Genomic DNA, 22,323 nt, shown 5'->3' with positions numbered 1-22,323 from the left:
TCCTGCCCCACTCACAGCTTGAACCCCCCCTCCCTGGGGGTGTTTTTTTGGGGAGGGGTAATACAGCACCAGCGAGCCCGGCCCGGGGGGAGCACCCGGGCGGGGCGGGGTGGGGGGAGCCCCCAGCCCCCCAATACTGCTCGGTCAGAGGTAGCACCAGCGCTGGCCGGGGGGGCCCTGCCGGCTCGGCACGGTGGGGTTCGGCACGGCCGGCCCCGCGCCGGGGGAAGGCACGGCGGGACGGCGCCTGTAAACAGCCGGGACCGGGGGGTGTAAACGGGCGGCGGCCGGCAGTGGCCCACGGCGGGGAATGGTGGCCCGCGGCAGGGTACGGCAGCCCTTGGTTGGGGCACGGTGGCCCAGTGGGGAATAGTGGCCCGTAGCGGGGAATGGCAGCCCTTGGTGGGACACGGTCGCCCTTGGCAGGGTACAGTGGCCCATGATGGGGAATGGTGGCCCACGGTGGGACACGGCGGCTCGTGATGGGACACGGCAGCCTGCGGTGGGGTACGGTGGCCCACAGTAGGGAATGGCAGCCCTTGGTGGGACACGGTGGCCCTTGGCAGGGTACAGCAGCCCATGGTGGGGTACAGTAGCCTGTGGCAGGACACAGTGACCTGTGATGGCCCCTGGCAGGATACAGTGGCCCATGGTGGGACACAGTAGCCCACAGCAGGGTATGGTGGCCCGTAGCGGGAAATGGCAGCCCTTAGTAGGACACGGTGGCCTGCAGCAGGGTACAGTGGCCCATGGTGGGACACGGTGGCCCATAGCAGGATACAGTGGCCCGTGGTGGGGCACAGTGGCCCATGGCAGGGTGCAGCGGCCCACGGCAGGCTACGGCAGCCTGTGGTGGAACACAGTAGCCCACAGCAGGGTACGGCAGCCCATGATGGGCCTCAACAGCCCATGCTGGGCCACAGAGGCCCATGGAGGGTCACGGTGGCCCACGGCAGGGCGAGGGGCCGCGCGGGGGTCCCCCCGTCCCCGCCGTAGCCCCCCCTCCCCAGGCTCAGGAGACGTGGGGCGAGGGCCGCCAGAAGCACCACTTGCTGCGGGTGTGCTGCTTGCGCTGCAGCTGCTCCTCCCGCTCCCGCTCCTTCTTGGAGCGCAGGTACAGATCCTCCTCCTTCAGGTACCAGACGGGCGGCCAGCGGTGCCGCTCGAAATGCGCCCGGTTCTCTGCGGGAACGCGGCGCCGGGCGCGTCAGGGCGCGGGGGGGACGCCTCCCCGCCCCCCCCTCCTCCCCGCCCCACCGTACCTGCCGACATAAACTTCATCTCGCGGGGGAAGCGGCGGCAGACGCTGTTGTAGTTGGTGCAGATGTAGTGCAGGCACCAGGCCGCGAGCTGCCGGGCGTTGTGGAACTGCGGGCAGAGACGGGGTGAGCGCGGGCAGCTGCCCGCGCCCCGCGAGGGGGGGTGTCCCTCGCCTCCTCCTCTCGCCGTACCTGCGTCATCTCCAGGTAGATGATGACCTGCTCGTCGATCTCCACCCGCTGCATGAAAGCTCGCAGCAGCTCGTCCACGGCGTACTGCTCTGGGGGGGCACAGACGGGGGGGCTGTCGGCGCCGGGGACGTGCCCCCCAGCTGCCCCCCGCGGCCCCGTCCCGCTCTTGCGTAAGGACCCAGTTAATGACGCGCCGGGGCCGCATCGATCCCTGTCCCTGCGGTATCGGCGGGTGACGTGGAGGCCGGGGGGGGCACGGGGGGGCGCTGACCTGTGAGCGCCTGCAGCCGCGGCAGGCACAGGCGGTTGGTGAGGATGAGGAGCTCCATCGCGTCCAGGTCGGGCGTGGGGGTGAAGACGCCGGTGTAGAGGAAATCGAGGACGGCGCGCAGGCAGGCGCAGTTGGTGCCGGGCAGGGAGACCTGCGGGATGAGGAGGGTCTGGGGGGGCCGCAGCACAGCCCCCCCGCTTCCTCCCCAGCACAAGGGACAGTGGGACTCGCCCCGGCAGGGCTGGTCCCCTCCCGATGTCACCGTCCCCCCCTCACCTCGGCGGCGTAGCTCTCCCGGAAAGCCCCCCGGAACATGGCCATCATCCAGTCGCAGCCAGCGATCAGCAGCGGCTTGTGGGCCGGCACGGCCCCGTCGTCCACGCGGAAAACCACGTCTGGGGGGGCCAGGGGAGGGCCTGAGTGCGGCAACGGGACCCCCCAGCACCCCCCCGTGCCCCAGCACCGCGGCTGAGCCGGCCCCGGCAGCCATGGCAGGGGGAAACGGGGCCGGTGTGGGGGTCCAGGACCCTGACCCACAGCGGCTGCAGTGGCGGGAGGGGGATGGGTGTGGCCAGGAGCCTCCCCGGGGTCCCCCCGACCCCCCCCGTACCTGCAAAGACCCCCTTCCCCAGGCACTCCTTGATGCGGTTGGCGCGGCGGACGTGGAAGGCCTTGGTGATCTCCTGGTTCATGAAGCTCTCCTTGTTGAGCACATTGGCCACCATCATGCGCAGGTCGAAGACCTCCAGCAGCTCGGCAATGGTGGCCACCTGCATCAGGTCGCCGCGGGCCTGGTCCAGCCGCCCGGTGTAGAGATACTCCAGCACGGCGCGGAAGGGCTCGGCCTGCACCCGCCGGTCCATGCGCACCACCGCCATCCGCCTCTCCCGCCCCGCCACCGGCTCCGCCACCACCTCCCAGCTCAGGCTGACGAAGCCGCGGCCCCACGCCGACAGGTCGCGGCCGCCGCCGGCCACCGTGGCCACCGCCCCGTCCCCCGCCACCGGCCGCAGGGCGTCATCGCTCTGCGAAGTCCGCAGCGGGGCGCGTCCCCCCTCGGCCAGAGCCCCCCGCTCCCCGTCCAGGCTCTTGGTGCGGGCAGCCGGTTCCTTGGCCGCCCCTCGCGGCCCCTCCAGCGTGAAGAGGTCGTAGAACTTGGAGCAGGAGGTGGCCAGGTAGACACGGTGGGCGAAGACGCGTTGGCCGCCCTGCAGCTGGAAGACGACATCGGCGCAGAGCGGGGTGCAGAAGAGGGCGGCGGGGCCCCAACCCCGGCTGGCCGGTGGGTCGGGGACCTGGATAACGGGGGGCGGGGGTTTGGGGGGCAGGAAGGGGGCCTGCAGCAGCGGCCGCTGCATCTTCTTCAGGTGGGACTTCCAGAACTGGAGGTGGCGGCGGGAGATGAGGGCGGCGCGGATGGCGTTGTCGAAGACGTCCTTGATGCCGAACTGGGCCACCACGCTGGTCTCGTAGTAGGGCACCCCCAGCTCCTTGGCCACCTCGTGGCCCCGCTCCGGGGGCAGGATGTCTGTGGGCTTGATGGGCCTGGAGTGAGGGGGGGGGGCACACGAAAGCGGAGCCGTGTCACCGCACGCCGAGGGGCCCGGATGGCCCCGCCACCCCCCCGCCCGCCCGCCCGGGGGCCTCACTTGGCCAAGGGGCGCCGGGCCCGGTTGACGGCCTCCAGGTCGGCGTAGCGCAGGTCCAGCTGGCACCCCACCAGCACGATGGGCGTCCGGGGGCAGAAGTGCTTGATTTCGGGGTACCACATCGTCTTCACGTGGCGCAGGGAGTTGGGGTTCGCCAGCGAGAAGCAAAGTACCACCACGTCCGATCTGTGGTCGGGAGGACAAGGGGGAGGAGGGGGGTGACCCCGCGTCCCCAGGCTCCCCCCTGCTCCCCACCTTCCTTGGGGAATGGCACTGGGGTCCCACCCCTGCCCAGGGACACCCGGCGCTGTGGTTGGGTGCCCCGAGACTGGGACTCCCCAACCCCCGGGAGCCCCGTGGGGGCGGCTGAGGCCGAGGGGGGAGCTGCGGGCACCCGGCTCTGGCTCACCATGGTCATCCAAGCCCTGGCTCGGGCACAGGCACGGCACAGCCCCAGGCCCCACAGACACCCCACCGGGCACCGGGGCCACAGCCAGGCGCTGGCAGGTGCCAGGCGGGACCCACCGAGAGCAGCCGGGTGAGCGCCAGCCCCTGCCCGGCCACCCCGAGCCCCTTCCCTGCGCCCGGCATGGGGCCGTCGTGCTGCTGCCGTCGTCCCAGCCCCGCACTGGTGGTGCCAGCGGCTCGGGGGAGCCTCCCCGGGCAAGGTGACAGGGGACGCGCGGGAGGTGCCAGCAGCACCCAGGTCCCCGCAGCCCCCGGGGCCTTATAAGGTGGCTGGGAGCGGCCACGTGGCCCCAGACCCGGTTTGTTTTTAGTCTGCGCTTTGCCGAGACGTGACCAAGAGGCGCGTTTGGAGCCGGGCCCGTGTCAGGGACCAAGATAGACGCCACCGGCCGCCTCCCACGGGCCCCCGGCCAGCACGGGAGCTGCCGCTCACCCGCCAGCGATGCCGGGACCCGGCACCCACCACCCGGCGGGGTCAGGCTGGGGCAGCGCCGAGTGCCTCGGTCACTCCAGGGTGAGGCAGCCCCCCACATCTCCCCCCTCTTCCCGGCCAGGGGTGCCCCCAGCCCGCAGGGCCACCGCGGACCCGGACAGTGCAGGGGGGAGATTAGAGCGTGCCGAGCCGTGCTGGCACGGTGTAGCGGGCGATAAGAGCCTGGATGTGCCAGCGGCCATGGGGAAGGGGGGTGTTTACAGCCTGGGGAGCGGGGGGGGGCCGGGGGGGCAGCCACCGGCTCCCCCCTGGGAAGCCGCGAGCACCCGGAGCTCCCTGCCCGGGGTGGGGGGGTTGTCGGGGCACAAACCCGCTGCTGCCCAAGCTGGGGGCCACGGTGCCCCCGGGGTGCCCTGGATGGGAAGTGGGGGCCCTCCCAGCCCCCCTCCCGAGGGTTTGGGGTGCCAAGGCTGCTCTCTGGGTGCTGGCAGGAGCCCGGGGGTGGACCCTTGGCTCCATGTCCCCTCGGGCGGGCAGGGCTCGGGGTGCTGGTGCTTGGGGGTGCCGGTGGTGGGTCGGGGTGACAGTGGCAGCGCTCAGGGTGCCGGTGGCGGGGCGGGGGTGCCGGTGCCAGGTTGGGATGTTGCTGCTCGGGCTCGACGTGCCGGTGGGGGGGTCGGGGTGGGGGTGGGGGGGTGTGGGGAGCTGAGGGGCCCCGCGGTCCCACCTGCCGTAGGCGAAGCGCCGGTCCTTGTGGTGGTCCCCGAAGGTGTCCCAGAGGCGCAGGGACACGCTGACCTCGTCCACCACATCCCGGGAGCGCTCCAGCACCTGCCGGGACACGGACCCGCCGCTGTCACCGCCCCGGTCCCAACGCCCCCCCCCCCGGCGCCCGGCGCCCCCCGCCGCCGCCCCGCACCTCCTGGCAGACGCGGTACTGGTCGATGGCCCAGACGGTGGGGACGTGCGTGGCCAGCAGCTGGTACTGGCTGAGCGTGGCGTTGCAGGCGCGGGCGCAGATCAGCCGCGTCTTCCCCACCGCGTTGTCGCCCACCACCACGCACTTGATGGTCTCGACGTTGGGGCGCTCGTAGTCCACGTCCAGGTCCATGGGCACCGCCGGGCCCCCCCGCGCCGGGCAGCGGCCCCGCACGGAGCGGCCGCGCTCAGCCCCGCCCCCCGCCCATGCCCGCGCCGCCGCCCGGGGCCCCGTTACCCCGCCCGCCCCCCCCCGCTCCGCCAATCCGCGCCCGCCTCGCCGCCTCGGGCCCCGCCCGCGAGGACCCGCCCCGACGGTCTCGCCAATCGCAGGCAGAGCCGCCCCGGCTCGCCCCGCCCCCCCGGCGCCGCCGGCCAATCCGCGAGCGCCCCGCCCCGTCCGCGCGCGGACAAAGGAGCGCCGCCAGGGGGCGCCGCGCACACGTGACGGCCCCCCGCCCCCCGCGGCCGGAGGACACGCCCCGGGGAGGGGGCGGAGCCTGTAGGACACGCCCAGAGCTCGGAGCCCCGCCCACCCGCGCGGGGGCACCGGCCGGACCAGGGACAGGAGGGACACCAGTGACACCAGTAACGCCAGTGACGCCAGTGGCACCAGTGACACCAACAACGCCAGTAACGCCAGTAACGCCAGTGACAACTCCAGGGACAGCAGGGACACCAGTAACGCCAGTGGCAGCAGCAGCACCTATGACCCAGTAACACCAGTGGCACCAGTTACACCAGTAAAATCAGTAACACCAGTAGCACCAGTGGCCCCTCTCCCCCTCACATGCAGAGCGGCCTCCTGGCGCACCCAGCCCCCACCAGTGACACCAGTAACGCCAGGGACAGCAGGGACAGCAGTGACACCAGTGACACCAGTGACACCAATGGCACCAGTGGCACCAGTAACACCAGTGACACCAGTAATGCCAGTGACACCAGTGACACCAGTGGCACCAGTAACACCAGTAACACCAGTGACACCAGTAATGCCAGGGACAGCAGGGACAGCAGTGACACTAGTAACACCAGTGACACCAGTGGCACCAGTAAGACCAGTGACACCAGTGACACCACTCACACCACTGACACCAGTAACACCAGTGGCACCAGTGACTCTAGTGACACCGGTGGCACCAGTGACCCCAGTGACCCCAGTGGCAGCCCCGGGACGCCCCGGGGGCGCACGCGGGACTCCCCCGGCCGAGCCCGTCCCCGCCCGCGCCCCGGCCCGGGCCCCCCCGCGCCATTCCCCGCCCCCCGCCCCGCCCGCCCGGTGCCGCCCGGTGCCGCCCGCGGGCGGGGGCGGGGCGGGGCGGGATGGCGGCGGCGGGGCTGGAGCGGCACCGGCTGGCGCTGCTGGCGGCCCGGCAGGACGTGGGCAACCCCCGCGCGGGCACCGACTGGTGAGACCGGGCACGGGCACGGGCACCGCGCCACCGGCGGGGCGGGCCGGGGCGGGCCGGGGGGGGGCGACGCGCGCCGGGGCGGGCGCGCTCCGGGGTCCCGGCGGGGCGCGGGGGGGGCCGGGCCGGGCCCGCGGGGTGCCCCCGTCCGTGTGTGTCCCCCCCCATCCCGGCGCCGCGCCCGCCGAGGCACCGTGGGAACGGGGCGCCCGCTGCCCCGTCCCGCCCCGCCCCGCCCGGTCCCGCCGCCGCCGGGCGGGGAGCGGCGCCTCCGGGGCACGGGGCGGGGCGCGGCGGGGGGAGCCGCGAGCCCCGGTACCGGCGGCTCCTGCTGCGGGTCCCGGGGTGGGGGGGGCCGGGGGCGCCCGAGGTGGGGGGGGGGGGTCCCGGTGCCGGTGCCCTCCCGACACCCCTTGCCCCGGTGGGGCCTCACCGTGGGTACCGGCACGGCCCGCGGCGGGGGGCGGCGGCACCGGGGCTGCGCCGGGCACCGGGCACTGCCCTTTGCCCCCCAACCCCTGACCCGGCGGCGTGGCCGGGCCCCGCCAGCAGCCGCCGGGTCCTGCCGGGACACGTCGTGACCCGTCCTGGCGCGTCCCGACGGCCTGTGCCGAGCCCCGCGGCCTCTGCGTCGGGCCGGGTCCGGCCGCCACGTGCCACAGCCCGCCACGTCCCGCCCCGCCGTGCCGTCCCCTGCCGCGGCCTGTTGCATCCTGCCACGCTCTGCCGTGTCCCCGTGTTGTTCCATGTCACCCCGTGTTGTTCCATGTCGCCCCGTGTCACCCCATGTTGTCCTGTGTTGCCCCATGTCATTTCGTGTCACTCCATGTCGCCCCGTGTTGCCCCGTGTGGTTCCGTGTCACCCCGTGTCACCTCATGTCGCTCCGTGTGGTTCTGTGGTGCCCCATGTCACCCCGTGTCGCCCCATGTCGCCCCATGTCACCCCATGTCGCCCCGTGTCGCCCCGTGTCTCACCACACACGTGCCGTGCAGCCGCAGCCACCCCCGTGTTCCGGCACAGCCGGAGCCACACGGGGACCAAGAGGCGGCAGCACCAGCGGGGGGACACGCCCGGAGCCCCCCAGCCCCCCCAGCCCCGGTCCCCGGCACAGCCCGGGGGGGGCCCGCGGCTGCTCCCCCCGCTGCGGGCCGGGGGGTCGCGGTCCCGGGCTGCGCGGTGCTGGGGGACACCGGGCTCCCCCGGGGGGGGCCGTGTCGCTGCGGCGCTTCCCGCGGCCCCATTGTCCCCCGGGCGGATGCTGCCGGCGGCACTTCCACGAATTCAGCCACCGGCGGGGGGCGGCACGGGGGGGGGTCCCCAAGCTGCCTCCCCCCAGCCCCCCCCCCCCCGATCCCGCCCCCGGGACATGGGGAGGTCGGTGCCACCCGGAGCAGGTCGGTGGCCACCACGTGCCGCAGGTGCGGTTGCCCCCCCGACCCCCCTGTCCCCCCCCAGGGCCGTCTTTGCCTATGACAAGCACCACGACCTCAGGCTGCTGGACTCTGGAGGTAACGGGGAGCACTGGGGGGCTGGGGGGGGGCCCGCTGTGCTCCCCCCCCCCCGCCGCCGACCACCCCCCTGTCCCGTAGCCGGGGGCCCGGACGAACTGGCCGAAAAATTCTCGGCCACCAGCGTCATGTACGGGCTGTGCCGCGTCCCCGAGCCCGGCACCGGCGCCCACCGCGTCGTCCTCATCAGCTGGGTGAGTGCCGGGCGGGGGGCGGCCCTGGGCCCCCCCGCGCGGGGCTGAGCCGTGCTGCGCTGCAGGTCGGGGAGGAGGCGCCCGAGCCCCAGCGCCGGGCCAGCGCCGGGCACCTGCCGGCCCTGCGGGACTTCTTCAGGGTGAGTCGGGGCAGCGGCGGCGCGGGGCCCGGGGGGGGCCGGGCTCGGGGGCCCCCCCCCGCGCCGACCTCTGCAGCGCCGGGACTCCGGCGCCGCCGGTCCCGGTCCCGTTCCCGTTCCCAGCCTTGGCCCGGGAGCCGGGGCTGCGGTTGGGCTCCCCGCGCCCCCCCCCGCCCTGCCCGGATCCTGCCCCCGCTTAGTGGAATCCTGCCCGCCCCCCCCGCACCCCCCCCAGCCCCTGGGGGTCCGTCCGGGCCCTGTGTCCGGATCTGCCCCCCCCCCGCCAACATCTGGATCCAGCCCCACATCTGGAGCGGGCAGGGAATGGCGCCAGGGTTCCCCGGGGGGGCCACAAATCCATCCCGGGGGGGGGGGGAGTGGAACTGGGCGGGGGGGCGGGGGGGCCACGGGTGCTCGGGGTGGGGGTGACGCTGTCCCGTCTCGGCGGCAGGAGGCCAGCGTGGTGCTGAGCGCCCGCCGCGCCCAGGAGGTGACGCGGGAGGGGCTGAGCCGGGCGCTGGCACAGCTCGCCCCCCCCGGCCCCCCCGCCCTCGCCAGGAAGGGGCCCCCCCCGGACACCCCGGAGCTGGTGGTGAGTTGGGGGGGTCACGGGCTGGGGGAGGATGTGTGTCCCCGGACGGGGACCAGCTGGGGGGGCGATGGGCTCCTCGCCCACCCTCCCCGGGGTCGGGGGGGGGGGGTGTGGGTGTGGGTGTGGGTGCCGCCATCCGGGGGTCCTGCCCTGACCCCCCCTCGCTCCCCCCAGGGCACCAACTACCGCAAAACCAACCCAGCGCTGGAGATCCACCGCACCGGGCGCGATTCCTTCTGGGCACAGGCTGAGGTGGGGGCGCAGGGGTGCGGGGGGGGTCCCCCCCCGGTGTCCCGGCGCTGATCGGTGCGGCCGCAGCGCGAGGAGGAGCAGCGGCGGGAGGAAGAGCGGCGGCGGGCGCGGGAGGAGCGGCGGCGCTGGGAGCGGGAGCGGATGGAGGAGGAGAGGCGGGAGGCGGCCGAGCGGGAGCGGCGCTGCCGGGAGAAGGAGCGGCTCATCGAGGAGCAGCGGTGAGGCGGGGGGGCCACGAGGGGACCCCGAACGCGTGACCCCCCCCATCCCCGGGCGCATCCTGCGCTTCCCCGGCCCGGTGCCCCCTCCTCCACGTGGCTCCGAGCGCGGGGACCCACGGCGGGGCCCGGGGGCTCCTGCACCCACGGCTGCCCCCCCCCCGCCGCAGGCTGCCCCCCCCGAGCCCCCCCGACACTCCCCTGCCCTCGCAGGAAGGAGCAGGCGCGGCTGGAGGCTGAGGAGCGGAGGAAGGAGAAGGCGCGATGGGTGAGCGGGGCTGGGGGGTCCGGGGGGGCTGGGGAGAGCTGGGGGGAGCTGGGGGGGGCCGTGGGGGGGCCGTGGGCTGCCCGGCCACGCTCTGTCCCCACAGGAGCAGCAGCAGCGGGAGCACGAGGCGGCTGAGCGGGACCGTGCCCGGCGCAGCGAGTCCATCGGGAAGGCGGCTGTGAGTGCCGGGGCCGAGCCCCCCGTCCTGCCCCCCGCGCCCCCGTCCCGCCGCGGGGCCCTGCCACGGTGACGTGACGTGTCACGGTGTCACGGCGCCGGGTCACAGTGACATGTCTCGGTGCCACGTCACGTCGCGGTGCCGTGTTGTGGTGCCATGTCACAGTGCTGTGCTGTGCCGTGTCCCCCTGTCGTGGTGCTGTGCCACGGTGCCACGTCACATCACAGTACTGTGTCGCGGTTCCACATGGTGTCACAGTGCCATGTCACAGTGCCGAGTCACTGTGCCATGCCGTGTCACGGTGCCGTGTTGAGGTGCTACAAGGTGTCACAGTGCTGTGTCACGGTGCCACATGGTGTTGCGGTGCCATATCATGTCATGGTGCCACACGGTATGGCGGTGCCGTGTCCCAGTGTCATGTGGCAGTGCCATGTCCTAGTGCTGTGTGGCGGTGCCATGTCACAGTGCTGTGTGGCGGTGCCATGCCGTGTGGCGGTGCTGTGTGGTGCTGCCGTGTGGCACTGCCATGTCCCTGTGCCACACGGCGTGGCGGCGCCGTGTGGCGGCGCCGTGTGGCGGCGCCGTGTGGCGGTGCCGTGTGGCGGTGCCGTGTGGCGGTGCCGTGTCCCGGCGCCGTGTCCCGGTGCCGTATGGTGGTGCCGTATGGTGGTGCCGTATGGTGGTGCCGTGTCCCGGTGCCGTGTCCCGCCGCCGTGTCCCGCCGCCGTGTCCCGCCGCCGTGTCCCGGCGCCGTGTCCCGGTGCCGTGTGGCGGTGCCGTGTCCCGGCGCCGTGTCCCGGCGCCGTGTCCCGGCGCCGTGTCCCGGCGCCGTGTCCCGGCGCCGTGTCCCGGTGCCGTGTCCCGGTGCCGTGTCCCGGTGCCGTGCCGCGCTGACGCGTGTCCCCGGTGGCAGGAGGCGGCCGTCCTGGTGTCCCAGCGCTCGCAGAACCCCCGGGATTTCTTCCGGCAGCGGGAGCGCTCGGGGTCCGCCTCCGGCTCCCCGCTGCCCCCCCCCGCCCCCGGCACCAGGCCCGGTGAGTGTCCCCACGATGGGGGGGGTCGGCGCCGGGTCTGGGTGCGGTGGGGCAGCAGTGGGGGTCGCTGCCCCCCCCCGGCCCCCCCAGCTGCTGACCGCCCCCCCCCCGCCCAGGTGCCCGGCGGCCGTTCCTGCGGTACCAGCGCAGCCTGACGGAATCGGCCTTCATCTTCCGCCGGGCGGAGCCCCCCCCCTCGCCCGGACCCCCCCAGCCCGGGGCCTTCAGGGCTGCGCCCCCCCCCAGCCCCCGCCGACCCCAGCCTGCTCTCCCTGGCAGCCCCACAGGGAGGGGGACTCCTCCCTGTGCCCCCCCGGGGAGCCCCCCCAGCCCCGTGGGCACAGGGACCCCCCGATGTGTCAGCACTGGGACCATCATGGGAACAGGGACACCCCCCAGTGCCCCCCCGGGGAGCCCCCCCAGCCCCGTGGGCACAGGGACCACCCAATGTGCCACCACTGGGACCCCCACAGGGACAGGGACCCCCCCCTGTGCCCCCCCGGGGAGCCCTCCCAGCCCAGCCAGAGCAGGGCCCCCCCATGCCACCAGCCCCACAGGGACCCCTCCCTGTGCCACCATGGGCCCCCCCCCCAGCCCGATGGGAACAGGGGCCCCCCCTCCGACCAGCCCCATAGGGACAGGCCCCCCCTCTCCCTGTGCCACCTGGGAGTCCCCCAGCTCGGCAGGGGGGGGGGAAATGTCCCCCCCGACTGTGCTTGGGCCAGGGCCCCTGCCCCGCCCCAGCCCCCCCGGATCGGGGTTCCCTGACAGCACTTGTGGGGCAGAGCGCCCCCCCCTGCCCCGCAGCACTCCTGAGCTGGGACCCCCCAGCAGCCCCCCCTGGCAGCCCCCCCCGGGCACTGAGGAGGCCGTGACTCTGCCTCTCCCCAGCCCCCCCGGCACCCCCAAGGATGAGGATGGGCCCCCCCTGGAGACCTTCCCCCTCCCCAGCCCCCCCCGGGCATGGGGGTCTCTGGGGATGCCCCAGGCTGGGACCCCCCCACCCAGCCCCCCCAGCCTGACCCAGGATCTGCAGCCAGGTGGGTGGCCGGGCCCCCCCGTGTGGGGCTGGGGGGGGGGGGGGGGGTGTCCCAGACCCCCGATGAGGGGCTCAGCCTGTTCCTCTCCCCACAGGGCCTGGGGGGCACAATGGCATCGGGGGCCACGAGCAGGGGGTCTGGCCGCCCCCCTGGGAGCAGGACCCCCCCCCGGGGCAGGTACAGACCAGCTGGGGGGTGGGGGGGTGGTTTTGGAGCTGGGGGCCATGGTTACGTGGGGAATAAGACTGAGGGGGTGTTCTGGGGATTGGGGGCTGGGGTGGGGGTTGAGGGGACAAGGATGGGGCTGGGGGGGGTCCCGTGGGTAGGGAGACCCTTTCAGCCCCGCCCCCCTCAGCCCCCCCCCTCAGCCCCCCCCCTCATCTTGCAGGGGGACGAGCCCAGCGACAGCGTCCTCCTGCCCCAGCCCCTGCACAAAGACAGGCCAGGTACCCCCCCGTTCCCCCCCCCCCCCAATACCCCCCTGTACCCCCCCCCGCTCACACCCCCCCTCTCTGCCCAGGCTTCACCCTGCTGCTGGCTCGTGACGCCCCCCACCCGCAGATGCCGGGGGGCACCAGCCCCCCCGCCGAAGACGAGGACCTCTCCCCCCACACCGTGTAGCTGGGGGGGGCCCCAGCAGCCCTCGAAAAGAAGAGGGGAGGGGGGGCATCCCTATGGCACTACAGCCCCCCCGGACACCCCCTCCCCACACACCACGAGCGCTTCCTGCACTCCCCCCCCCCCCTCCCCATTTGCACCCCAAAAAGCAGCTTTGGGAGGGAACCGGCGCCCCCCCCCATCTCGGGGGGGGTCACCGACCCTCACCCCAGGGAAGCCAGGCCGGGCAGAGACACACCCCCCCCCAATCAGACACAGCAGCTGTTAAATAAATTTTAATGCATATTAATGAGGTGGCAGCTTTGGGTCCCCGGCCCGAGGTGGGGGGGTGGGGGGGGGGGCCAGGGGTGGTCCCTGCCGGGGGGTGCTGCCCCCCCCCGGGAGGGGCGTTGGCACCAGGGGCCAGGACAGGCCCCCAGGATTAGAGGTGAGGGAAAGCAGAGCTGGGGGGGGGGGGGTCCCTGTGCACCCCCTGGGATTAGACCCCCACCCACTGTACGGGTGGGGGGGGTTTGCCCTGAGCACCCACCCTCGGGGGGTACAACCGCAGCTCCCACCCTGTAACGGGGGGGGGGGGTTCAGCCCCCAGCACCCACCCTGGAGGAAGAGGGGGATACGGCTCCCCCCCTCCACTTTTTTGGGGGGGTTCAGCCCTGAGCCCACCCTGCAATGGTGGCTTTGCCCCCCCCACACCACCCCCTCCCAACCCAGGGTGACAAAAATTCCAGTTTCTCCCCAAAAGAAGCTGTGAGCCCCGTGCCCCCGCTTTGAACCCGGAGAAAAACCCCACGCCGGGGGCTAGAGGGGGGGGAATGTCCATCCTCCCCCTCCCTGCCTCCACCCCCCCTCCAGGGTCCTGCGGGTCCCCGGGGCTCAGACCCGGGACTGGAGGGGGCTGGGGGGTGCGGGGGGGTCGTGCTCGGTGGCGGGGCTGCTGCTGCCGCTGCTGGAGGAGCCGGGGGGCGAGGGGCGTGGGGGGGGGGCGGCCGGGCGGGCCCCCCGCCCCTTCAGGGTGCTGAGCTTGGCGTCCAGGGAGAGGGTGCGGGGTCGGCCCCAGGGCCGGCGGGGGGCGGGGGGGCTGGGGCTGCCCGCACGGCCGCAGCGGGAAGGGGGGGGGCGCGGGGGGGGCCCCTCGAAGAGGCAGAGCCAGGGAGGGGTCCCCGGCGCCCGGGCCCCCGCCCGCCGCGTCAGGATGTCGGTCACCGCCTCGATGTCGTCGGCCGGATCAATAGCTGGGGGAGAGAATGGGGGGGGGTCAGCTGGGACCCCCCGGGACACCCACCCTGAGCCCGCGTCGTGGGGACGGGACCTGCCGCCTGCGACGGGGCCCAGGCCGGGGTTTGCCCCATGGCTGGAATTTGCCCCATGGCTGGAATTTGCCCCACGGCCAGGACATGCCCCGCTGCCGGGCTGTGCCCCACGGCCGGGATTTGCCCCACGGCCGGGATTTGCCCCACGGCCAGGATCTGCCCCACGGCCAGGATCTGCCCCTTGGCTGAGGTGACCAGCATGTGCCCCGTGGCCAGGCCGTGCCCCCCGGCCGCTCCAGGGGTGCCCCGGGCCGTGGCGGGGGGGTCACCCCGCCGTCCCCCCACCCGTCACCTGTCGCTGTAATAGGAGGAGAGCAGAGCCCGGATCTCCGCCGAGACGGCGTTATCCTGCAGCAGGAGCCCTTCGCAGGCCGGGGGGGGCACGGCCGGGCCAGGCAGGGCTGGAGCCGCCGGAGGGGGGGCACAGAGAGACAGGGGGGCAGAGAGATGGAGGGACAGAGAAAGGCAGGAGGGGGAACACAGAGGGATGGGGGGGACACACAGAGAATCGGGGGGGTCACGGAGAGGGGTGAGGGGGGGCAGAGATGGAGGACAGAGGCAGTTCAGAGAACAGCAGCGTTAGGGAGGTGCCGGGGCGGCGAGGACGGGGCCGCCCGGCGACAGGTTAGCGGAGAGCAGAGAGGAGGGAGACAGAGGCAGAGCCCCCCCGGCCCCCCCGGCCCCCCACTCACCCATCTCGTGGTAGAGCGAGCCCTGGCGCGGCAGCACCGCGGGCGCCCGGCGCGGCGGCGGCACCTCGATCCGCATCAGCTCGTCACAGCACTGCTTCCACTGGCCTGGGGGGGCGGCGGGTCACACCGCGGGGGGGACACCGCGGGGGGGGACAGGGAGGGGGCGTCACACCGCGGGGTGGGGCATGGTGTCCTGCTGGGATGGGGTCCCTCTGGGATGGGGGGTCCCGCTGGGATGGAGGGGTCCTACCAGGACCGGGGGGGGGGTCCCGCAGGGAGGGGGGGTCCCTCTGAGACTGGGGGTCCCACTGGGATAGGGGTCTTGCTGGGATGGGGGTCCCACCGGGATTGGGGGGTCCTGCTGGAACTGGGGGTCCCACAGGGAGGGGATCCCACGGGGACCGGGTCCCGCAGGGAGGGGGGTCCCCCTGGGCTGGGGTCCCGCGGGGAGGACGCCCTGGGTCCGGGGTTCCCTGCGGGGTGGGGTCCCGCCGCGCCCCTCACTCATGTCGTAGAAGTGCTGCCAGAAGGCCTCCATCCAGCGCTGGGCCTCGGGCCGGCTCTCGGCCAGCAGCGTGTGGGTCACCTCCTCGCCCCCCAGGCGGTTGGTGACAGCCATGCCGGGGGGCTGCCCGCGCCCCTCCCGCTCCGTCGCGCGGATCCGGGTCTCCTGCAGCGGCGGGAGCGGGAGAGGCCCTTAGACCCCCCCCGGCGCCCCCCGGGCCCCCCCCAGCCCCGGCGGTACCTTGTTGACGGTGATGGTGAGGGCCGGCTCCTGCCCCGCCTCGGCCTCGCCGGGGCCGCGGTAGCAGAGGAGGTCGGTGCCGCGCAGGACGCAGAAGAGACGGGTCCCGCTCTGCGCCTCGGCCCCCGCCTGCGCCACGGCCCCCGCGTCACCACCGGCACCCCCGGCACCCCCCGGCCCCGACGGCGCCCCCGGGGCAGCGCGCAGGGGGTGGAGGCCGCCCCCTCCCAGCACAGGGGCGCCCGGTCCCCGTCCCCACCGCGGCCCAGAGCCCCCGGCAGCGAGACCCGGTGGGACCGTGCCACCGCCCGTCCCTGGCCCTGTCCCCACCCCTGCCCCATCCTCACCCCCATCCCGCCCCTGTCCCCATCACATCCCTGTCCCACCCCTGTGCCGATCCCAGCCCGTCCCTGTCCCCATCCCCATCCCACCCCTGTCCCCGTCCCACCCTGTCCCTCTCCCCATTATATCCTCGTCTCCATCCCCATCCCTGTCCCCGTCCCGTCCCTCTCCCCACTATGTCCTTGTTCCCAGCCCCATCCCTGTCCCCATGCGTCCCCACTGTCCCCGTCCCTGTCCCTCTCCCCACTGTCCCCATGCCGTCCCCGTCCCGCTGACCTGCAGCCGGAGGAACCCGCTGGTGACAGGGGTGGCCATGCACCGGGGCTGCGCCGCCAGGCGACAGCACATGCTGCCGTAGAGCGGCAGCCAGAAGGAGCTCTCCTCTGGGGGGGGACACGCTCGCCTGGGGCACCCGGGCACGGGACCCCACCTGCACAGACCCCCCCACACCCTGCCGGGACCCCAGAACCCTCTGCCCCAATCCCATCACCCCCCAGCCCCATCCCCTCACCCCGTCACCCCCCAGCCCTCCCCCCACCTCACACGGCCCCCCCAGCCTTGTGCCCCCACCCCATCGCCCCCCCAGTCCCCTCTCCCCATGCCACGGGGTCCTCCCAGCCCCACTGCCCCCCCAGTCCTCTCTTCCCCACCCCACAGGCCCCCAGACCCATTGCCCCACCTCCAGCCCCCCCTCCCCACCCACAGACCCCCCCACTCACCGTTGCTGGCGATGGCGAGGTCGTGGGTGCGGAAGCCGTCCTGCACCTCGGCCAGGGAGAGGACGGCGTGGGCCAGCAGGTGGAATTTGGGGCCCCTGGGGTGGGGGGGGACGGGGGGACAGCGGGTGAGGGGAAGGGGGTGACAGGGAGTGGGGGGACACACAGGACACTGCGGGGGACGGGTACTCACGGCACGTTGGGGGCTGGCAGCAGGAGGGGGCCGGTGCCGCCGTTGCCGGGGGGGCTGCCGGGCCCCCCCTCCATGGCCGCGCGCACCCGTTTGCCGGCGGAGCGGCCCAGGGAGGTGCTGAGGCGCGTGGCCAGTTTTTTGGGGGTGCTGCCCTGCGCCGCCCCCCCCGCCAGCCCCGCGCTGTACAGCTCCACCTTCAGCTCGAAGTCGGGGCCCGCCTCCGAACTGGGGGGGGGGGGCAGAGGAGGGGGGGCACGGTATGAACACGGGGTGGCCATGGAGGTGGGGGCACACCCCCTCTTTGCTCCACGGGGGGACCCTGCATGACACCCCAGGGCAGGGGTCCCTCGGGGGGGGAGTTGGGGGTCCTCCAGGCAGGCAAAGGGGCAGGAGTCCCCCCAGGAGGAGGTGGGGGGGGCTGGGGTTCCCTGGGGGAGATAGAGATTCCCCAGGGGGAGGCAGGGGGCAGTTGAGGGTCCCCCCAGGGAGACAGGGGTCCCCCGGGGGGGGGGGGGGCAGAGGAGTGCAGGTGACCCCCAGGGGGAACAGGGGTCCCCCAGAAGGAGATAAGGGGGTGGAAAGGGCTCCCCTGGGGGAAACAGAGGGAGTCAGGGGCCCCCAGGGGGAGTTGGGAGTCCCCTCAGGAAGAGGGGGGGGGGCAGGGTTCCCCCAAGAGAGGCAGAGGGGGGCGGGGGTCCCCCAGGAGGAGCTGGGTGGGGTCAGGGGTCCCCCAGGCCCCCCCGCTCACAAGAGGACGGCGCTCTCGAAGCAGATGTCGGTGAGGGTCCGGTCCACCAGCACCATGGGGGTGTCGTGGATCTCGGCCCCCAGCTGCAGGAGGCAGAACACGGCGCAGCGGTGCAGCTCTGCGGGGGGGGGGGAGTGGGGGTGTCAGGGCCATGGCAGGGCGTGGGGGCACACTGCTCTGCCCCCCCAGCCCCCCTGCACCCCCACTCACCCCCCTTGTTCCTGAAGTACTCGGTGTCCTTCCACATCAGCGGGATGCGCAGGTCTGGGGAGGGGAGGGGAGGGGGGGGAAGTGTCGGGGACACCCCAGAACCGTCCCCCCCCATTATGGGGGTGCACCCCAAGCCCCCCCCCCGTACCTGAGACGCAGACGGTGCCGCGGCAGGGCAGGCGCTCGTCGGCGGGGCCGGCGTCCGAGGGGCTGCGGGGAGGGGCAGCGTCGGGGAGCTGCCGCGCGCGTCCCCCCCGCGCCGCGCGTGTCCCCCCCAGTCCCCGGGGTGCTCACCGCCGCGCCGTCCGCCGCAGCACCTGCGCCTCCTTCCTGCGCTGCAGCTCGGCCATGTAGGCCAGGACGCGGGAGTTGCAGACCAGGAGGCTCTTGGCGGCCTCGAGCGCCTGTTCCCGGCGGCTGCAGGCGGCCAGGAGCTTGCAGGCGCCCTCCCGCAGCCGCAGCTCCCGCTCCATCTTCCGCTGGATCTCCGTGTCCTGGGGGGAGCATTGGGGGGCACCCGCTGGGGACTCCCCGAGGTTGGGGTGATTGGGGGGGGGGTGTCCCAACCCAGCGCGGACACCCCCGGATCTCGCAGCTTGGGGGGGGTGGGGGGGCTGGCTGTGCACCCCCCCCCCCTGCTGGACACCAGCCCCCCCCGCCACAGACATCGCTGCCCCCCCAAACCAGCCACCAAATACCCCCCCCCCCACTCCTCGGGGTCACTCTCCCCAGGCACCCACACACACAGCCCCACTGCCCCCCCCCACAGCCCCCCCAGCCTGGCCCAGCCCCGTCACACACCCCACGGGGGAGCCACGCGCCCCCCAGACGTGCCACACCCCCCACAGATACCCCCATGCGCCCCACGGATGTGCCACGCACCCCCACACATACCACGTGCCCCACGGATACATCGTGTACCCCACGGGGGAGCCACGCGCCCCACAGATACCCCCCAGATGTGCCACGCACTCCCCAGGTACCCGCATGTGCCCCACAGATACCCCCACGGATGTGCCACGCACCCCCCAGATGTGCCACGCACCCCATGGATATCCGTCTGCACCCCACGGATAAACCACGCACCCCACAGCTACCCCGCACACCCCACAGATGTGCCACGCACCCCACGGATACAGCACGTACCCCACGGATGCCCCGCGGATGTGCCACGTGCCCCACAGACACATCATGCGCCCCACAGACATGCCACGCGCCCCACAGATACCCCACGTACCCCACAGATACCCCGCGGATGTGCCACACGCCCCACAGATACCCCACGTACCCCACAGATACCCCGCGGATGTGCCACACGCCCCACAGATACCCCACGTACCCCACAGATACCCCGCGGATGTGCCACACGCCCCACAGATACCCCACGTACCCCACAGATACCCCGCGGATGTGCCACACGCCCCACAGATACCCCACGTACCCCACAGATACCCCGCGGATGTGCCACGTGCCCTATAGACACATCACGTGCCCCACAGCTACCCCACGGATCCAGTAAGTGCCCCACAGACGTGCCACGCACCCCACAAATACCCCACGCACCCCACGCGGGAACGATGCGACCCACAGACACCCCACGTGCCCCACGGGGGAACGACACACCCCACGGATGTGCCACGCACCCCACAGATACCCCGTGGATGTGCCACGCGCCCCACAGCTACATCACACGCCCCACAGACACCCCCCCACGCGCCCCCAAAACACCCCACGCCCCCCCCCCCAAAAAAAAAACAAACCACCCCATAGAGGAACCTCCTGCCCCACAGATGCTCCACGCATCCCCCACTCCCCAAGTGAGGTGTTTGTGGGGGGACACACACCCCACACGCCCCCTCTCCCCCCCCCTCAGCCCCCCAACTCACTGCCGGTACCGGTTGCTGCTCCATTCCCGGTGTGCCCCCCCCTCCACACACACCCCCCCCCCCGGGCCCCCTGCAGTGACGTCACCGGTTGCTATAAATAACCCCCAGCAGCGGGCGAAAACGGGGGGGGGGGGGACGGCGACAACGGGAAGTCACACACACCCCCCCCAAAAAAAAAAAATCCCCCCCTGTTCCCTGGGGGGATATTGGGGGGGGGGGGGAGCGCTCTCCATCTTCCCGGGACCCCCAGGACCCCCCCCCCGGACCCCCGGACCCCGGAGGGGTCCGGGGGTCCGGGGGGGGGGTCCTGGGGGTTCCCGAAGTGGGGGGGAGACCCCCCCCCAATTCCTACCTGAAGGCTAATGGCGATTTGGCGGATATAAAGCATGTTGAGATCTTCCAAAATCCGCAGTTTTTCCTGCATCTGGAGGCGTTGCCCCCTCCCCGCCACCTCCATGGGGACCACCGGGACCCCCCCGCTAATTTTGGGGGGGCTCGGAGGTGGTGTGGTGGTAGCGGTAGAGGGGGGGGGAGAAATTTCCTGCATCCACCCCAACTGCATCCAGCGTCGCGTCGGGAGTCGGGTTTGAATTTTTTTTTTTTTTTTTTTTTTTTTTCCTCGGCGTCTCCCCCCCAACCCCACCCCACCCCAAAGTCGGGCTGCGGAGAGAAAAGGGCCCTTTCATCGCCCCCCCACTACGTACAAGGCCCCCCCCCCCACACACACACTCAGCTCCTCCCTCTGCCCCCCCCCCAACCCGGTACCGGCCGCCCCCTCCCGTCGAACAACCGGACACTGTGCGGGAAAGGGCAGCGGGGGCGGCTGGGGGGGGGGGGGGGGGAACGGGGGGGGGTAGGGGGGGGTCAGGAGGCGGCGTTTTGGGTGCAGGGAGGGGGGGGGACACGGGGACAGGATGGGGCGCGCAGGACAGTGCGGGGGGGGCTCGGGGGGTGCGGGGAGGGGACGGGGCACCGGGACCGGCGGGGGGAGCCCAGGACCGGGGGTGTGTGTGTCCCTGTGTGTGTGTGTGTGTCCCCCCCGGTGGCGGCCGCCGCCCCCTACCGGCCCCGGTGGGCGCAGCAGCGCGTGTCCCCCCCCCCACTCCGGCCCCCCCCTCCCGGTACCTTCCGCCGCTCGCGCTCCGCCGCTCCGCCGCGCGCAGGAAGGCGGCGCCCGCCCGCCCCCGGCCCGCCCCCCCCCCCTCCCCGCAGCCCCCCCGCTTCGCCTCCGCCGGCTCCGCTCACAGCCGCCGCCCCCCCCCCCTGCGGCAACGGCGGCTCCGGGACCCCCCCGTGGGCACAGAGACCCCCCCGCCACGTGCAGCTGGTACCGGGGCAACCAGGACACCCCCCATCGTGTCCACCGGGACCCCCCCACGTGCACCGGAACCTCCTGTGTGCACCGGGACCCCCCCTCATGGGTACCGGGACCCTCCCGACTGCATCGGGGCCCCCCCATGTGTACCAGGACCCCCCACCACCGTGTGCACCGGGCCCCCCCTGTCCGCACCGGGCTCCCCCCCATATGCACCGGCACCTCCTGGGTGTACTGCCCCCCCCCCAACTGCACTGGGACCCCCCCGAGTGCACTGGGACCCCCCGTTACGTGCACCGGGCCCCCCCAGCCTCGTCCCCGCCATGTGCCACGTGCGCGCCGTGGCGGGGCTGCGGGTCCCGCTCCCCGCTCCCGGTTCCAGCCCCCCGCAGCCCCCCCCCGGCTGCACCCGCCCCGGGGTCCCGGCCAGGCCCCCCCGCCCCGTGCGGCCCCCGGGCGCTGCCGGCCCAGGGCCGCCATGGCGGGGCCGCGGGCAGAACCGGCCGGTGCGGCGGGAAATCCCGGCTGGGCCGGTGGCGGCCGGTGGGACGGGCAGGACCGGCGGGGCGGGGGGGCCGGGAGCGGGGGAGCGGCCGCCGGCGCGGCCTCGGCGCGGGGGGGCCGGTGCCGTACCTGGGCGCAGTCGGGCAGGGGCCCGGGGCCGCAGCCCCCGCGGCTGATCTCCATCTCCAGCGCCGAGCCCCGGGCCACGGTCACCCGGCTCCGCTCGTTACGGCAAAACATGGTACCGGGAACGGCACCGGGGATGGTCCCGGTTGGTCGTTGGTTCCCACCGGGACGGTTCCCCCGTTCCGAGCTGGGAGAAAAACCCCTCCCTGGCCCCGCCGCACCTGGCACGGGGCGGGACACACCGGGGGACACCGGGACACACCGGGACAGGCCGGGGAGCACCGGGACAGGCCGGTCCCGCTGCCCGGCGCCGCTGAGAAGCGCCCGGGGAGCCCCAGGGTGACCGTCGGGAGCCAGAGCGGGGCCGGGGCCGGTACCGGGCGGCTCCTGGCACGGGCAGGACAATGGCCCGAGTCAGCGGCGGCAGCTGCGGGGCCGGGGGGGCTGGGGGGGGGGGTTTACGTGTGTGTGTGTGTGTGTGTACATGTGTGTGAGTGTGTGTACACGTGTGTGCACACCAGTGTGTGTGTGACTACACAGGGCCACGACACACACCGACACACACGTGTGCACTCACACTCGGACACGCACATGTGCACACACACAAACATTCACACGGCACACGTACAGACACGCACACACCGACACACACATGTACCCCCCCGTGCTTATGCTCACACGCACACAGCCTCTCACGCCCGCTCACACTCACACTCACACTCACACGCTCACTCACACCCTGACCCCCGCCGCGCCCCCGACTCGCGTCAGCGCGGCCCCGAAGCCCCGCGGCCGCTGTTTCCGCCCGGGCCGCGCTCCCCCGCCCCCTCCTCT

General features: G+C 73.6%; 3 protein-coding genes across 8 annotated transcripts; 1 reads left to right on the top strand and 2 right to left on the bottom strand.

The window, feature by feature from the left end:
• Nucleotides 1-707: 707 nt before the first annotated feature.
• LOC141959860 (rho-related BTB domain-containing protein 2-like) lies at nucleotides 708-5,434 on the bottom strand. Of its 2 annotated transcripts, XM_074904176.1 has the most exons (10): nucleotides 5,192-5,434; nucleotides 5,000-5,103; nucleotides 3,372-3,557; nucleotides 2,848-3,267; nucleotides 2,333-2,745; nucleotides 1,999-2,117; nucleotides 1,723-1,873; nucleotides 1,452-1,540; nucleotides 1,263-1,368; nucleotides 708-1,182 (listed from the first exon to the last, which is right to left on the bottom strand). In XM_074904176.1, the coding sequence occupies exons 1-10, from the start codon at nucleotides 5,381-5,383 to the stop codon at nucleotides 1,013-1,015; spliced, it is 1,950 nt and encodes a 649-aa protein (XP_074760277.1). In that variant the 5' UTR covers nucleotides 5,384-5,434; the 3' UTR covers nucleotides 708-1,012. The 2 variants fall into 2 exon arrangements, with proteins under 2 accessions (XP_074760277.1, XP_074760276.1); XM_074904175.1 differs by having other exon boundaries at nucleotides 2,333-3,267.
• Nucleotides 4,159-12,991, top strand: LOC141959859 (uncharacterized). 2 transcript variants are annotated; one of them, XM_074904174.1, is made up of 14 exons: nucleotides 4,159-4,353; nucleotides 8,116-8,168; nucleotides 8,250-8,362; nucleotides 8,428-8,502; nucleotides 8,954-9,094; nucleotides 9,269-9,346; nucleotides 9,413-9,564; nucleotides 9,778-9,832; nucleotides 9,936-10,010; nucleotides 10,924-11,044; nucleotides 11,161-12,084; nucleotides 12,179-12,261; nucleotides 12,473-12,530; nucleotides 12,605-12,991. In XM_074904174.1, the coding sequence occupies exons 3-14, from the start codon at nucleotides 8,297-8,299 to the stop codon at nucleotides 12,703-12,705; spliced, it is 1,929 nt and encodes a 642-aa protein (XP_074760275.1). In that variant the 5' UTR covers nucleotides 4,159-4,353; nucleotides 8,116-8,168; nucleotides 8,250-8,296; the 3' UTR covers nucleotides 12,706-12,991. The 2 variants fall into 2 exon arrangements, with proteins under 2 accessions (XP_074760275.1, XP_074760274.1); XM_074904173.1 differs by lacking the exon at nucleotides 4,159-4,353 and adding an exon at nucleotides 6,574-6,659.
• Nucleotides 12,965-22,178, bottom strand: RTKN (rhotekin). Of its 4 annotated transcripts, XM_074904179.1 has the most exons (14): nucleotides 21,493-22,174; nucleotides 19,897-20,100; nucleotides 17,953-18,152; nucleotides 17,807-17,868; nucleotides 17,659-17,712; nucleotides 17,449-17,566; nucleotides 16,701-16,925; nucleotides 16,511-16,605; nucleotides 16,068-16,174; nucleotides 15,450-15,578; nucleotides 15,209-15,374; nucleotides 14,705-14,809; nucleotides 14,305-14,413; nucleotides 13,797-13,934 (listed from the first exon to the last, which is right to left on the bottom strand). In XM_074904179.1, the coding sequence occupies exons 1-14, from the start codon at nucleotides 21,601-21,603 to the stop codon at nucleotides 13,928-13,930; spliced, it is 1,692 nt and encodes a 563-aa protein (XP_074760280.1). In that variant the 5' UTR covers nucleotides 21,604-22,174; the 3' UTR covers nucleotides 13,797-13,927. The 4 variants fall into 4 exon arrangements, with proteins under 4 accessions (XP_074760278.1, XP_074760279.1, XP_074760280.1 ...); XM_074904177.1 differs by lacking the exon at nucleotides 14,305-14,413 and having other exon boundaries at nucleotides 12,965-13,934; nucleotides 21,493-22,177; XM_074904178.1 differs by lacking the exons at nucleotides 14,305-14,413; nucleotides 19,897-20,100 and having other exon boundaries at nucleotides 12,965-13,934; nucleotides 21,493-22,178.
• Nucleotides 22,179-22,323: the final 145 nt, after the last annotated feature.

The sequence above is a fragment of the Athene noctua genome, chromosome 4 (assembly GCF_965140245.1).
Source record: "Athene noctua chromosome 4, bAthNoc1.hap1.1, whole genome shotgun sequence".
NCBI lineage: Eukaryota > Metazoa > Chordata > Aves > Strigiformes > Strigidae > Athene > Athene noctua.
The sequence above is the reverse complement of the archived record's forward strand: the minus strand, read 5'-3'. Positions and strand labels throughout refer to the sequence as shown.